Source organism: Apaloderma vittatum, unplaced genomic scaffold (assembly GCF_000703405.1).
Source record: "Apaloderma vittatum isolate BGI_N311 unplaced genomic scaffold, ASM70340v1 scaffold5072, whole genome shotgun sequence".
NCBI lineage: Eukaryota > Metazoa > Chordata > Aves > Trogoniformes > Trogonidae > Apaloderma > Apaloderma vittatum.
Window position 1 is genome coordinate 51,597 of NW_009704035.1, and position 17,208 is coordinate 68,804.

At 38.3% G+C, this 17,208-nt stretch overlaps 1 protein-coding gene across 1 annotated transcript in view; it reads left to right on the plus strand.

The window, feature by feature from the left end:
- ZNF804B (zinc finger protein 804B) overlaps positions 1-9,826 on the plus strand; it is a gene marked incomplete at its 5' end in the record, with an annotated part of 30,223 nt that extends 20,397 nt beyond the window's left edge. Inside the window, 2 exons of the mRNA XM_009864880.1 lie at positions 2,996-3,126; positions 6,136-9,826. Coding sequence (XP_009863182.1) covers positions 2,996-3,126; positions 6,136-9,826 — 3,822 coding nt within the window. The remainder of the gene's footprint in view (positions 1-2,995; positions 3,127-6,135) is intronic.
- Between the last annotated feature and the right edge of the window lie 7,382 nt (positions 9,827-17,208).

Sequence of the window (17,208 nt, forward strand, 5' to 3'; positions counted from 1 at the left end):
GCAGTGTAGGGTTTTTTTTTTGTTTTGGTTTTTTTTTTTTTGTTTTGATGAGGGGGTGTGCAGGGAGAGACCTTTCTCTGCTCCGACTGTAGATGCTTTTGATTTCTTGGGTTTCATCTCTGGTTGATGAGTCCTCCACTGTGCTTACCTATGTTTTTTTTATTCTTTTCTCTACTTCCTTGACACATGCTGCATGCCATTAGAGAGCAAAAAAATACTGCTAGAACTTCTGTTCTTAGTGTTAGTCCATTTGCTTTGTTGATTATCATCCTAACTGTCAAAGAAGTGGAATGATATTGCCTCGCAGTACTTGTGCTCCACAGCACTAGCTTTCACATGTTCTTTCTTTCCTTGACAGGTAGAAACTGTTTCTGTTTTTCCTCATGAATGCTTTATGTGTGATACCGAACAGCTCATGGTGACAGCTAAAACACAGCAAGCAGCACTAAAGGACATTCCTCAAATATGTTTCTTTGCCCTTTCTTCACACTGAAGATGTTAATAAGACTCAAGACTACCTCTGTTTTTCTATGGACGATAGGCTCTTTACTGCTTAAATATCTCTACATTCTTGTAGAGAGACTACTTAGGTGACAGAAAGTGGGGATTCGTTCTGGGAAGATACTCTGATTTCTTTTACAGCTTAGACTGTAACATATTATTTAAAAAACTTTCTATGTATTCATCCATTTTACTGTAAATTGCAGGAAATGAGGTTGAGGAATGGAGCCCTCTATGACTGGCCTGGTAAGGGGCAAGTGAACAGTGAGGGAGGGCATGTAAAGGGCAGGAAAAAGCTAGAAATGTGGTGGAGCAACCATTTATTTCCAAGGAACTGAAGCCTAAGAGCTGTAAAGAGCACTTTGCTGTTGCCTTGTCTCAGTGAAGTACTAGATGTTGAAACTGTTAGAAACTTTTCAGAGAAACATACAGATTTTACAGACTGTATTTCTAATGAATATGGTTAAACTTCCAACAGGTACCAGGCAGCAGGATGGTTCTCACTAGCTGATGATGCACCAGTTGCCTGAGCAACTACCTTTCTGGCCTTCTCATCCTCATCTAAGGGAGTTCACCTGTGCAGATATCAGGATGGTTGAGAGCCTGCTCTTAAGCTCCCTGTGTAGCTGATTGCTGGGCAGCCCAGCTCTCCCTGCCTCCAGATCAGTGCTCTGAGGCACATGTCTTGGGGTCCAGAAGGCTGAGAGCAATCAAGAAAATTCTACTCTTAGTCTATCAGCATATATTTATTTTTCTCTTGTACATCTTAACTGGCTTTTCAAAAAATCCCATACCTGAAGGACAGCTGATGTGACAGTGGTGATGAATACCCACTACAGCTCTCCAGCACTCTGCACAGAATGCAGTCATAGGCCCTGTATGACCTGTTTCTACCAAGGCTTTCTCTATGTCTCTCTGTTCTATTATGTCATCGTCACTCACTGGATGGCTTAATTTTAGTTGGAGAAAAAAGAAGCTGTAATATCTTTAGACTGTATAAAATAACCACACAGTGGGTTTCACTTTTTCACTTTGTCTTCATATACTAAGAAAAGTCAGACCTATATCCAGAAAGCAGTTCTCTCTCATGCATTCATCATTCTTTTGACACTTAGAAGTTGAGGACTCTCTGCCTTTAGCCTTGTTTCTCAAATGCAGATGCCGGTTGGCCTGCACAGAGCTCTGTGCCAGGGCTAGACTGCTGCACATAGCTGAGCTGAAGAGAGCAATAGCTGCTGTCACAATGCTGGGTCAGCCTCCAGGCTATGTTGCAGTTTTGGCCATGCTATAGGGAAACAACAACATGAGATGGTGGCAGTGATTAGGATGCTGATCTTTAGGTGCTGGTGACAAGCGAGTAGGCATAGATGCCGGCAGCTGAGCAGCAGTTTAAAAACAGTTTTGACTTTCCTGAAGTCTAGCTCAAAAAAGCAGTTCTCTGGGATCCATGGAAAACTTAGCATTTCCTCAAGCTGATACTATAGTTCTGAATTTCACAGAAGAACACAGGACCACCTCCAGACCAAGGCGCAATTGGATGTTGTAGTTTAGTTCTCATGCCTGGTCCTCAAGGTTGCCAGTTTAGGCATCTGGCTGAATGCACCAGCACTCCCTTCTGGCTTGTAAACCTGCCTTCGCCAGATACCAGGGCACGGGAGAAGTGGTGAAGGGAGAAAGGCATTCTGCTATGGAGTGTAGAAACATGGACCTGAATTGGGAACCTGTAAGGGTGGATATGACCTGATGAGTCGTAGAGAGCACAGTGACCTCAAAGGCAAGACAGCCTCTTTTGCAGAAAATTTTTTGGACTCTTTTGCTTTGAGTCATTTTCTCCTTCACTTTTCCTTATACTATCAGCAGTGCAAAACCAGGTAATAAAAAATGCAATAAAGGCAGAGAATTTTGCTCTCTCTCACATGAATTACCTGATTTATAGATGTTCGAGGAGACCAAAGAGTTGTGAGAATAATAATAAAAGACTTTTCTGATCAAATATTTCAGACAGTGGTTCTCTCCTTTGCAAAAAATAGTGTGGCCTTAGAAGGTACAAAACCAGTACAGAAGCAAATATACATCCATGCATACATGTGCAAGTATAGAGATTTATAAAATATATTACACACATGAGATCAGCTTTATTCTGGTACATACCTATGGATTAAACTCTGATTAAATTAAACACAAAAATTTTGATGACATTAAATGGAGTCTAGTTTGTGTATGTATTTGTACACAACAGAAGATTTATGGATTCATAATAAACTAGAAAGCTATCATTCATATGTAGGTATATATCAGCTAAGTACCAATGGCCAGATCATGCTGTTTTGTTAGGCAAAACCAGCATTTTCAATATCTTCTTAGGTTGATAGAATTTTAAGTATATTTTTGCTCACCATTTACATACTAACTTCACCAAAAGCAAGTAAATTAAGAGGAAATGCGCCTGCTGTGTACATATTTAATCTCTTTTCTTTTTGTTCTTTTGATACAGAGATTGAAAGATTTAAAACAAAGGGAATTTGCTCGAAATGTGGCTTCAAAGTCATGGAAAGATCAGAAGAAACAGGAAAAAGCACTCAAGAGGCTCCACCAGCTTGCAGAGTTACGGAAACAGTCAGAATGGCAAGTATTTAAAATTTATATTATGTTTTAATGCCCTCTTTCCTTAGTCACAGAAGAAATCTCCATATTTTTACTCCTACACTTCATAATGTACAGTGATTGTGTATACTGCAACCTGTTTTCGGCGGTCCCCAACTCCAAAGGCTCCTGTTCTGCAAACCATAAAATTGAAAACCCCTGAATTAATCACTTGCTATTTGAAGGTTTGTGCTTTACTCTTCTGTTGCTAGTTAATCTCTTCAGAACCAAGTGGCTTGAAGATGTTTTTTATAATATTACCATTTTACCTTGCTTAAACTGACCTAAACAGATTAGTATAACTGTCTAGTCATTTGATTATAAGCGAACAGGAGAGAAAAGAACACCTTTTCTGTACTTACTCTGTGAATCATTTTCACTACTTTTATTATACTGAGATTAATCTCATAGTTTCTCTCTAGAGTAATGGAAATATCACTATGTGAATGAAAACCAAGTAATTAACTGAGTTAATCATAGAAGAATCATAGAATCGTAGAATGGCACAGGCTGGAAGGGACCTTCGAGATCATTTAATCCAACCTCCCTGTCATGGGCAGGGACTCCACCTCTCGACTAGACCAGGCAACACATGGGGACCGAGCGGGAAGTTTATCTAATCACTGATAGGACAAGGGGAAATGGGTTTAAGTTGAAGAAGAATAGATTTAGACTGGACCTTAGGAAGAAATTCTTCAGTACGAGGGTGGCAAGACTGTGGAATAAATTGCCCAGAGACGTTGTGACTGCCCCCTCCCTGGAGGTGTTCAAGGCCAAGTTGGACGGAGCCTTGAGTAGCCTGATCTAGTTGAGAGGTGTCCCTGCCCATGAGGGGGAGGTTGGATTAGATGATCTCTAAGGTCCCTTCCAGCCTAGGCCATTCTATGATTCTATGAATACTGTTAGGTCTGTTGATAAATACTAAAATACAGCACAAAGTTTGCACTTTATATAAAATAAACCTTTATATTTGAGAAATCTCCTTTGTTTAACGCCAATGAGTGCTTCGGTAGAATAGGTTGACACCAGTCCAATTGTTTATGTTAATATATGACTGTAATGAATTAAGTAGATAATTAAACTGGAAGACTTTTAAATTAATATCAAGCTTGCTGTACTCTGGAAATAATAACATTTAAAGTTTATTATACACTCATTTTGGCCTATGTAATTGCTTTTGAGTAATCTGCTGAAATATAACTGTTTAGTGCTAATGTATCACTTTTATGGTTACAACTCCATTTTCATAAAAATCTGCTGCAAGAAATGTAACTGCCTGTGGGAAGATGCCTTTCTGCCCACGCACCTGAAGTTGTAGTCTCAGATAGACTGATAAGGTCAGTGATAATAGGAAAGTCACAGTGAGACCGGGAGAGGGAAAAGCACATTCCTTTTCAGAAAGAGCCAAAGAGTCCCTAATCCTTTACAAAGACCTGGAAAGACAGTGCTTGCTGTTACTGTCTGTAAAAACTAATAGGTTCAGGAGTGGCTAAGGGCTGTGGTCTTGGCACAGGGATAGCACTCCTGGTTGCTCAGGTGAGACAGAAAGTCAGCCTCTCCGAGCAAAAGCCTGCACACACACACTCACAGTTGTTATTATCACTAAGTACCATGTTTCAGGTTCCAAGGAACAACAACAAGCTAATGCAATTTGACAACAAAATTACTGTTAATCTTTTGCACAGAAAATCAGAAAGTGCGGCTTTATTTTGCTATTCCAAGACTTTGAAAAGGATCCTTTACATGCTTCCTCCAAGAGATAATTTCTTCCTGATGTACAAATAGGGGTGAATTTGTGTCTCCTGATGTCAGACTGGTGGCAAATGCAAATGTATTCTCAGAAATGCATACGTATTCTCACATTCTGAGTTGACCCTACACCAGAGTCTTTATATTGTTCTCACTGCTGAAGATCAATGCATTTTTATAGCATTTATAAAAAATGCTAACCTACTTATAGATAGCTGTCATGCAGATCTGTCATTTAATTAAAGTATTTTCTAAGTTTTAATCAAAATCTTTATGGAAGCTGCTTCACAATTTTTTTCATGTAAGTGTATTGTAGTACTGCATTGACAACAAATATAGATAAATTGTCTAATGAAATGCATATTTAAAATAATGGAATAACATTTGTATAGTGACTATATTTGTCTCGTCTTTAATGGAAAATGGCAACAGTCGTTCATGATTTACTGTATTTGTTAGGACATTCTTAGAATAGGTTGATTTTTTATTTATTTTTAAGTACAAGAAAACCAAAGCACAAATTTAAAATCTGAGAGGTTTTAGGAAGAGAGAAAATGTAATTAATGAAAGTAGAATACAGAAAGAGCAAGTATAGCTAAGTCAGATGGCAGATGACAATGAAGCACTGAAGTTGCTGTTTAATATTGATGGAAATCCACTCTGTGTCCTTTACCCCACCAACGTTTGGTGATAGTTTTAGCATTAACAACTCTTTGAATATTTCACAAAGTCATTTATTGTGGAACAATATAAAGATAAAATAAAAGTCTACTCTTAAAAATTCGTACATCCGCACCCCTCAAGCAAGCAGAATGCTGTCTTTTCTCATATTGATTTTCGTTCTGTAGATGCTCCAGGTGGAACTGTCTCATTTTGAAAAAGGCACAATTTCCTTTGCAATGATCTCTCAGAAAACCAAGACTTGCCACAGACCAGATTCTCCTTCACAGAAAGTCAAAGTAAAGACAATATTGTTAATTCTGCATATACATAGGCATAATTCTGCAAAAGAGCATTCATGTGCTGATTTCAAATCATATAATTTCCTGTGTGTAAAGACTATCTTGCCCATACAGAAGCCCATGCTCAGGGCTAGACTACACATTACCCTTTAGAAACTTAGTTCTCCTTTATAAGAGCATGCATGACACCCTTCTTTACCAGATAGGCATTGTCAAATGTGAGTTCTGTTTGGTTACTTAATAAAGCTTTGGTTTTTCTTTTTTATTTATTACTTTACAGCATCATGGGGAGTGGACCATTGCTTAAAGCCCCCAGATTAGTCACAGAAAAGCAGCATGGAAAAGCAGATGGTATTTTCCTGTACAAGGGCGGCAAGTTCACAGCCAGTCCTCAAAGAATGACTATGAGTGAAGGACAAGGTTTCTCCAGCCACATGCTAGAGAAACAGCAGCTTATCATAAGCAGGCACCAGTCTGCTAATGAAAGACCCCATGCACTTGGAAATCAAGTCTCACAAGTGTTCCCAGATGTCACCAACATTTCTCAAAGGGCAGGAGTATCTTTCTCATTCTCTAAAAAAGTCCCTTTGAAGCTTGAATCCTCAGCATCTGTCTTCAGTGAGAACTCTGAAGAAGGAAATGATTGTAGTGAATCCCCCAACCAGAAAACAAAGCCAGCTCTTGAGGGCTGTCGTTCTGGCACATATTTAGAGGAAGATCTGAAAAGAAGCTTGGATAAAGGGCCATCTCTAACACACGACCAAATGGATTTGGATAACAGTGCATCAAGTCACATGACTGCAAAACCTAAAATGCTAAAGGAAAATGATAGAATTAATGATAGAGAATTAGAAGAAAAAGTCAGTGCTCACCCTCCATTTTCCAAAGTCAAAGTACAGCTTTCAAATTTGGATTTTTCTGGTTCACTTAGAGAAACAGAGCAAGGGAGCAAATTGAATGAGTCTGAGCAATTGTTAGAAACTGCCATTTCACCATCATGCCAAGGTAGCAGTTTTTGTAAACAGCCGAACACCTACAAGCACAGCAATGCTCACCTGCCTGACCACTTACCTGAGCTCCCACAACAGCCAGCACCTGAGCTGGCATATGCAAGCAACATTAATGACAGTCCTGGGGTGGTAAAAAGAGAAGGATCTTTGGAGAATTCAGAGACTGCAAATGGGAATATGGAAACACTTCCAAGGGAAACCACAGTTAAAGAAGTTAACCCCCAGGTATTGCCTTTTCTCCATGTAGTGAGCAAAGACGGCACCACTGCTCTGCAGTGGCCCACAGAATTGCTTTTGTTTACAAAAACTGAGCCCTGTATTTCATATGGCTGTAATCCATTGTATTTTGACTTCAGACTCTCTTTAAATCACAGAGATGGTAAACAACATGAAACAAATAAAGCAAGCTGTAAAGAGCACTGTATAAATAAGACTGCAGATGAAAATGAAGCCTCAGGTTTAATAAAACACAAGCAAATGACAAATGAACATGATAATCAGTTGTTGAAACCAAAGAAGATGAAAAGTTCCCTAAATCCAAGAAAGGCCAAACAAAAAGCTGAGTCAGACATAGGGAGAGAAATTAGTGAAAGTGGTCAAAAATGCATTGCAGAGTGTTTGAATGAAAATATACCCAAAGTGCCTGCTTACCTTGATGTCTCACAAAAGGATTATGTGACAGAAAAAAGTCTTCATGCAACAACACTGAAAAGACCTTTAAAGCATCGTTTGCATAACTGTGAAAGAAAAAAACAGAACATTAGAAGTGAAAGCATTTCCTTTTCTGCTTTTATGTCCAGAATTAAAAAGTCTAAAGCTGCCAAATGTAATTTAATTTATTCAGAGGAAAAACGCGAAAACCAAAATGACTGCAGATCTGTTCAAGATGTGGCCAGCTGCAGCAGTGACATAAGTGACAGTGTAAAAGACTCTAGCAGAAGTTCCATTAGTTGTAAATCCAGTTCAAACAGCAGGTATTCAGAAGATGAAGAATGTGGAAGTTACACAAGATGCTGGAGATTCCCATCTCCTCAAAAGTCCTCTTCTGACAGACATTCCAGCTATTCTGACACTTCAGTTAGCGGTACGAGCAGCTACATGAGCTACATGAGTCCCACATCAAACAATCACAGCAGAAACCATTTGCTTTTTTGTTGTAAAAGAAAAGGCAAGACAGCTGAAAGGCACAAATGTAAACACAGAAAGCACAAGTGTATTTTCACTTCTGATGATACAGATGAGGATTATCTTTGTCATAGTAGAACTCACAGAACTAGAAACTGTACACATAGGGGCACAATTAGATATCAAAGATGTTCAAGACATAAAGATCTACAACACCGAGACGGGTCTATACACAGCAGATGTAGACACTGGCATTTTGGGAAAGTGCATAGCAGAAACAGAAGCTACCATAGCTCCAAAAGTTGTTCCACCAGAGATTCAAGAAGCAGTGAAAGATCCTCTAGTAGCAGAATATCAAGAGACAGCAGTTTAGGATCCTTCTCCAAAGAGGCTGACAACTGTGACAACAAAACAAAGGACACAGAAACAGGTTCTAACACTGATCCAGGAAAAGCTGAAACTGCACATTACAACTCTCTGAACGTGAATGCTCAGTCAAAAAACTTTGCCACCTACTCTTCGGAAACCCTGGAAAAAGACATACATGGAAAAAGAAAGTCACTGACAGCCAAGTTACTTTTAGAAAGAGTGCAGTCAAAGAAATCCCAGGAACAAATGCACAATTCAGAGAGATTTTCCAGCATCTGTGAGGTAAAATTGAAGGATCATTCGCAAAGTCACTTTGCTCTTCACTTATCATCATCGGTAGATGACATTGCAATGTTACCTTTGCCAGAGAAACTGTTAAGCATAGGTAATAATAACACGGGGCATAATGAAATCAGCTCATCGGAAACTAGTGTGAAGAAAAATAACTTTGAAGCATCAGAGATAACTAATGTTGCTCTTTCAACAGGCACTGATTATGATCATCGTCTTTTTAAAGACATCATTCAAATAGGAGCAGGCTATCAGAGCCCAAACATAAAAAGGAACACAGCAATAAAGGAACAGTCCAATCTCTTCATTAGTGAAGTGCAACCCTTTATACAAAGCTGTGACCCGGTACCAAATGATTTCCCTGGTGCTTTTCCCTCTAACAGATATTTGGTTGTTGCTAATTCAACAGAGACCAAAGAAGAACTACATGACGTAAACATGGACTTGAACCAGGCAGAAAGCAGTTCAGACTCTCTTTGTGACAATGCTACACAGAAGTGTGATGATGCGGTAAAAGACCTAGAAGTGTACAATAAATCCACCTCCCCTCTGTTAATGCAGCAGCCTATCACATTTTCACCAGAGGAGGTAGACAAATACAGGTTGCTGCAGCTGCAAGCCCAACAGCATATGCAGAAACAACTTCTGGCAAAACACCTGAAAGTTTTGCCTGCCCCAGGACCAGCTGCCTTCTCTGCAACACCAGCAGTTCCTGCCCTCCCTGCTCAGCAGCACACTACTGTCACCACCATCCACCACACACTGCTGCAACGCTTTGCTGTCTCAGCATCTCTCCATCCCCACGGCAGTCACCTCTCCCTGGCACATCTCCATCCTCTCTCTCAGGCACATTTCGCTCCCATATCACTGTCCCCATTAGCACCAGCCCTCGTTCCCATCCACCCTGCTTTCCTGACAGGACACCCACTGCACTTGGTCTCCACCACCCCCTTCCAGCCTTCCCCACTGACCTTCCCTGTCCTGCCACACACTGCATATATCCCAGCCTTATTTACATCACACCGGAATGCAGCCACATCTTCTGCTATCCATCCAAATCCCTTAGTTCACCCACTATTCCAAGGGCAAGAGCCCCATCAACATTCTTGCTCTAACCAGACCCAACAGTTACCTACGATAAAAGAACTTTTCAGTGTTTCTAGCTATTTAAACTAGCCCAAATGATTACACCATGGCTCCACACCCAAATTTGAATGAAATAAATTTAGTGTTCAATCTCATGTCTGAGGGAAAATCTACCGTTTTGCTGAGAGCACATTGGCATATATTTCAAAGTCCACGTTCTGGCTGACAGCATCTGAATGTTGCTTTTGTTCCTTTATCAATGAATAAAGGCTGCTTTAAAGCCTTTTATTATACTATCATAAGGAAGATGGGGTCCAGCTAGTGTCATTCTACAGATGATTTGGAAAGAACAGCCTGAAGTCTGTGACTGTCAGTAGGAATGGTACCACAGCACCCAGACGCAGTGGGACCAAGAATATCAGCACTGTTGAGTGATTTAAAGTAATGCAAGTTAAGGTAGAGCAATCATGACACACCTCAAAAGTTTGTTTTTCTGAGTGTGTATATGCAAAGGCATAGTACTTGGTATTTCAGACTAAGCAAAAAAAAAGAAGGTATCTGGGACCACAAGCCTTTGGTTCTGTCTCCTGTCCAAAATAAATTAGGGAACCTCAGAGTGAGGGCTGGTGAGTTAACAGTGGAAGAAAAGGGTCACGACATCATCTCAAAGACATTTTAGTGATTTCACCCTTGGAATGTGTTGTTTGGACGGTGTACAGGGACTGCAGACTGACAGGTACATAAGGAAAAATGCCCTTAGTGTAGGGGGTCTCTGTGCTGGCACAAGCAGGCTGCTGATTTTCTCCCTGAGCCAAGCATCCAAAAAGGCAAGAGAAAGAAGGAGGTGAAGCCAAATTCTTTGGCATTGCCTGCCTGTGGCTGTAGCATAGGCTCTGTAAGGGCTGGGCTGCAGCAGCCCAGAGCTGCCAAGCAGTTGGTGCTGGCTTTGAACTTCAGAACCTTGGCCAGGACCACAACACTTCTTTCCTATCAAAGAGAGGTCTGGCATGAGGGAGAATATTGCCCAAAGTATATGTAAATATGTTTCATCCCTTTCACATAAAATATAAACAATTGGCCAGTTCTATAAAAACTTGCTAATAGTCATAAAAATGCAAAAGTGGAAACTGGCTCTCCAGGTGAAGTCTTACAGAAAATCATGCTACGGTTCTCAGCATTTCAAGGTATATTGAATCTAAACAAATACATCAAGATTCTCGCACGGCTTCCCAATCTCTTAACATACAAATTGAAGTTCTGAATCTGCAATGTCTAACTGCATGTAGCCAACCTCCAGAGTTATGCCTGGTTGAAACTGTATCTGAAACAGGTGAGGGCTTCAGCATCCCTTTGAATTTTGACTATTTTAATAATATTTCTGGCTAAACAAGGGATATTTAGCATGAAATTAAGTTCATAATCATGGTTAGACTGCAGGCATGTTTCCTAATACAATTGGGCAGTGAAGTGTTTGACAGTACCTGTTTGCTTGGATTAGAAAGACTTGAAATAATTTCAATTAATTTGCAATAATGTAGTGCACAATTAGTAATGTATCTTTCAGAATCAGTATAAAACACATTAAAAAAACTTTTGGAAAATTTAATCCCATTATATTCAGCTATCTGAAGAAACTGAGAGATCTAACTGCAATTAACTTGGTTATTTAAAATACAACTTAGCCAATTTTCTAACTTAGTTTTAATCAAACTAGATTGATCAACTGCAATAAAATAGAATTAATTTCTAAAAGCACCTACTTCAGCTTAAACTGGTATTATGCCAGACTTCTCAAGGAGCTTAAAAAGTTGTGACTGCTTATTCTATATTTTCAAAGTTAAAGTTTCTTTGGGTACTTAACATTTTAGATATCAAGTAAAAGCTGTTTGAAAAAAATCTGGAGACGAAGCAGAAGCAAAACATTTTTGTATTGAAAAAGGTTGGTGGATCCAGCATCCTCAAATATTTTTTGGTTGGATTCCCAGCTGATTTATTAATTTCGTTAACAAAATTGATTCATGAAGTTACTTATCTTTATGGTTTAATCTTCTCATTTTAATTGTAGGGAGTTTCTTTAATTCAAATTATGGCTTCAGAATTAAGGGAGTCAGACATTTTCTTTGGGAAGGATGTTAAATATGTCCATGGTTTTAGAAATCTTCCTTTCACTTTTGGCAGAAAATCTTCTCAAAATTAGATCTGAATCCACATATAATTTCTATACTTCTGAAAATTTATTTTCTGAGAATCAAACATTTCACTGAATATGACTTAACATCTCTGAAAATTAGTGCTTGCTAATGGAGATCCCTCACTCAGTGGACCTCTTGAAAACATTAGCTATGATTCTGCAGAAATACTCTGAACTGGATGTTTTAAAGGTACAGTTCAATCAGTGCCCTAGAAGAGGCTGCATAGCCGTCACCACCAGTTCAGGGCTAATAGCCAAAAAGTGCATTTCCAGCCCTACAAACTTTTAAATTTATGGGCCCAGTTCCATTCCTGATCAAGAAAAAACAGCTGTTCTCATTGTATATAAGAACTCATTTGAATCCTAAGTAGATAACAACAAGAGAAAAAAGTGTAGTAGAAGATATGACAGGCTAACCTATTTTTTAGCGTTTACACACACATTTTTATCCCTGCTTCTTACAGACAATGTTAATATTGTAGAAATTCCTAGGGCAAGTAACTTGACCAGCTGAAAATTAACAATGTCCTACTATGTAGATAATATATGGAAAATAGTTATACATATTTCCCTTAATGTATGCACAGTACAATGGAATTCAAGGAAGGAACCAAATCATAAGATGTCTCCGCATCGTTGTATATGCAAACAAGCATGATCTTTTAAGGAAAATGAATAGACAATAAAGACTAAATTTAATTCTTGGAACAACATGAGTTAGGATTTTGATGTATTAATGGAAAAAAGAGATTAAGAAGGAACAGAAACAACACAACAGCAAAATAGCAATCATTTACTATCAACAAAGGGAATGTCCAATATAGTTCTTAGTACACAGAAGGGATTTTCTTGGAGAAATATCATAAAATTATCAGCACAGCTGAAATGATATATTTGATCTACATGCTGCCATATTTGTTTTTTAAACATGTATCTTTATTATTAAAAACATAATTGATTCTAACATATGGGAGCCAATGCTATAATTTTGATTTTATTTAGACTTATTTTTTAAAAGATTTACAGTGTCCTGGTGACAGCAATATATGCACTCTAAATTAATGTATTTTAGTTGATTGTACATTCCTAATACATAATCCAAGGAAACAGGTAACCCACCCTATAAAATTCCAATGATGAATGTTTCCTTAATTACACCATCTTTTTTTTTTCTTTTTTTTGTTGAGTTGTTGTTTTATTTTGATCGCTGAGGCACTTCTGGAATACATTTAACATGTATATTTATTGTGCAGAATTGCATAAAAATGCCATTTGACCAAATTGATTTTAAAAGTGTTGAGTTTATATTTAAAACTGGATAACACTCTGACTAGTATAATATGTAAACTAGTAATTTTGTTTTGTATTCTCTGTAAAAAATGTTTTATATTATACAGTAGCTAAGTGAATTGCACTATTGTACATGCAACGCAGCTTTTTTTTTAGGTTATTCAAGGAATTCCTGGGAATGTAGTTTAATGCAATATTTTTTTTCAATAAAAAAGGCTTACTGTTATAAAGAGTGTCAGTCATGTATTTTTAATGTAAAGCATACCAAAAGGCAGCAACATAATAAAATGCAGAATGATGCAAACATATTCTGTATTTTAGTCTGCAGAACTGAAATGCATTTAATTCATCCCTGTGGCTATAATCATGAAATTTCTTAGAATGTTTCCTAAAGATTTTAGTATGTGTTATAAAAGTGGGTTGTTTAAATGGAACTGAAAATAAATATTCCTTAAAAAAAATTTCTATCTATGTGGTTTTTGCAAGCATTTTTAATGGGTCAACATCCTCCCGGATATTTTTATATACTAATCAGGTTATTTAGAATTGCACTTAAAACTCACCAGGTTCTCCAAATAATGTCTCTAACACATGTTTCCTAATGCTTTTGTAGAAGGTCCCTTGGTAAAGAAGCTAATAGGAAGATCCACAAACATATTATTCACATTTTAACCATTTTAAAAACCCACCTTAGTCAAGATAAGTATCTCTTTAACCTATGTATTCCCTCTGACCTTGTATTTTTCCAGTTTGTATATTTTATCCTTTTCTGTCTACCTTTCATTTATGTTACAAGCTTTCAAACACAAGGCTTTGGGTTTTGTCCTATAGATACTCAGCTTCGGAGGTCCCACGCACTGCTGCTGTATTAATAGTAATTGTAAGGCTAAGTATAGCCATCAGTAGACAGTTTCAGAAGTTTCATGTCTCCAGGTGAGCATAAAGACTGAAGTAATGTAAAAACAAGGGTCTGCATGGATATATGTAACAGATAAAACTCTTTCTTTTGAGGTATGTGGTGACAGAGGTTATATTCTCTTAAGTTATATTCTCTTAAGCATAGCTGGAAATACATTGGGCAGGCTGTGGGATAAAATTAGTCTACCATGCAGTGATATCGTATGACTCAGCCACTCTGTAAAAATGGAAGTCATAGCAAATCAACAGAGATGTAATCAACACAATGTATGTAATTCCATTCTTCATCAAGTTGCTTCATACTAAAAAAAAAAATACAGAATTGAGCAAACTTAAGTAAAAATTGTGAAGTGTCTGAATGAAATCCCCTGCAAATTAATATCTATACCATTAACTGTTGACTGTATGTTGAAGGCTGGGCTGGCCACTAAACTTTGGCAGATGCTCTCTGTGATTACCACATCACTTTTCCAAGGGAGGATGGCGGGAGATCCAGGGAGAGAGACTTTGAGGTTGAAAAAAAATCTTGAACAGGTTTAATGAAAAAAAAAATAAATACTAACAATAACAATGAAGATGTCAAACTGTATACAGATATATGTACAAGTATGATCAAAGATACAAGAGAAAATGTTAATACAGGGCTTGCACCTTCCAGGTGACAACAACGTCTCAAGCAGAAAAGAAAGGTCCCAGGCTGGACGCTGGCAGCAGATGGGAGTACCCAAGCACAGACAAATGACAGTCAAAAAACCACAGAAAAAAACCCCGAATAAACAGAAATGGAGCTGTTCCTCTCCCACCCAGGGTGGGGAGCAGGGGAAGACAACCTGTCCAAACTACAGGTGCTCTTTTGCAGTGTGGAAACAGGAGGCAGGAAACACCACCAGCACAGAGAGAGCTTGACAAGGGGCCAACAGCAATCTTCCCAGCACAACAGGCACTAAAGGCACTAGGGCTCATGGGCCCTTACATGCTGAGCACCATGGGAAGGAACACTGTAATTGGTCCATTTGGGTCACCTGACACATCCTCTCCTCCCCATGGGCACTATGAGTGGTGTGTGGTCCAGGCAGCCACAGAGAACTTTTATCTTGGTGCTCTCAAACCAGAACACTATAGTAGGCTTCCAGCTGATATCAGATCTCACCTTTTGATGTTGAGCAAACAGTGATGCTGTTTTGACTAGGATGTAATAACTAAAGAATTGAAGTTTTTCACACCTTCCTGTTACTAATTATCAGTTCTTAAAGGCTCAATCTCAGATCTATTTAACAGTTGAGCCTAAGCTCAACTTCTCTTCTTTTTTTTTTTGTTCCCTGTACCACAATTTACCTGTTCAGAACAAACCTACAGTTAGGACTGTTACTTCCTTGAGAATGAAATGCAGATGTTTAGCCAGACTTGGAATGTCTCTTATTACCAGATGGAGAGACATTTTGGAGGAAACAAGTACACATTTTATTTAACTTAAAAATGGAAAGCCCAATAAAGTGGATATTTAGAGACAGTATAAAAGAAGAAAAATATATTTGTAGCTACTTACATCTAAGTTTAGCTTCAAGACGCTTTTTTTGGCTTCCTTCTGTGAAAATACTGTCTCCATGCAGTATCTAGCCTTAGGAGGACACAGACATTGCCTCCACTCCACGGGTTCTCAAGTGGTTGTTCTCATGGGGTTGTTCTTAGAGGCACTATTTGACCCAGTGTCTGCTTGGATGGGAAACCTCCCTGTCCTCTGAAAGCTCCCTGTAAGATCCCTTTCCCTCTCCCTCTCCCTCTCCCTCTCTTCTCCCTCATGTTCTGCCTTACTGTTTAGTCCCACAATCAAGCACATCAGCACAGCTACGGGTGAGTGAGACTGAGACAGGGTAGGAAAAAAGAGAGAGAGAACAGCACAGGAAGGGAGTCTGGAAACATATTTAGGCCAATTTTATTGAAAGATGACGTCTGAGTACTTGTGTCCCCAAGCAATGCCAGCAAAATGTTTCCTACACTTTGGTGGAAAGTCTTCCCTTCAAAGCATAACCTTATTATGCAAAGTAAGCATCTTAATATAGACATTATACAGAAAGATAAAGAATCACTGTCAACATGGGTCATTTCCTTGCTCCTTCTAGACACTCAGCACAATGAAATCAAGTCAGTGAACTGCACTGCTGCCTTACTGAGGTTGGGATACACTCCTGTGATGTGCTTGCATGTTTTTCTGCCCCAGAGCTAAAGTGAATTAACTCATTAACATTTCAGGCCATGGAAATATACTCTCTGTCTTCAGGACCATCAGGCCAAGCCTTAGGTCAACACCTTACCTGTCTATAAAGTACACAGCACTTCTAAAGTAGTTTTATTATTCTTCAGTAAACACTATTTTCTTCAACAGAAAACACAGAAGAAGCCAAATAGCCAGTTGCAGAAATTATATGAAAAAATAAATCTACAGTTACGGTAACAGGTATTTATTCTAAACATCTACTGCTTAACAGTGACCAATCTGTTTTGTGAATGTGCTTAAAAGTGCTCTTGACTGAGATGTCAAGCAATAGATACATGACTGTCTTAAAAGAAGACTCAGCTCAAACTCATTTATGACTTAGCTATAAACTCAAAATAAATATGAGGTTCAAAATCTTTCTAGACTTCCACCAAGCAGTGTAAGCAGTTCTGCTGCCTCTACTCAAGTGCACATCTAAAACGTATATTACACACAAAAATCAATATTTCATTCTTCTGAACCAATAAACTTTTTAGACCAAATAAATTTGTCATTTGAAAGTCAATAAATTAAATGTATTTATCAATTTTATATATGTAAAACTCTTCTGTGTACTCCAAGTTCTGTATGTGTGCAAATCAGGAACATTAATAAATAAATCACTGTGAGTGGAATGAACTAATTAGTCTCAGACAGCTATATACTATTTCTATATAAAGCAGTATGTTGTATATAAAAAAAAGGTTGATTAATAATTTGCTGCCTTCTTTTTTTCCAAGTATTTTATGTGGTAACTGTTTTCTGCCATCCGCAGTGAGAAATCCTACAGAATTTAATAGAAATAGTTATGTGTGTGCA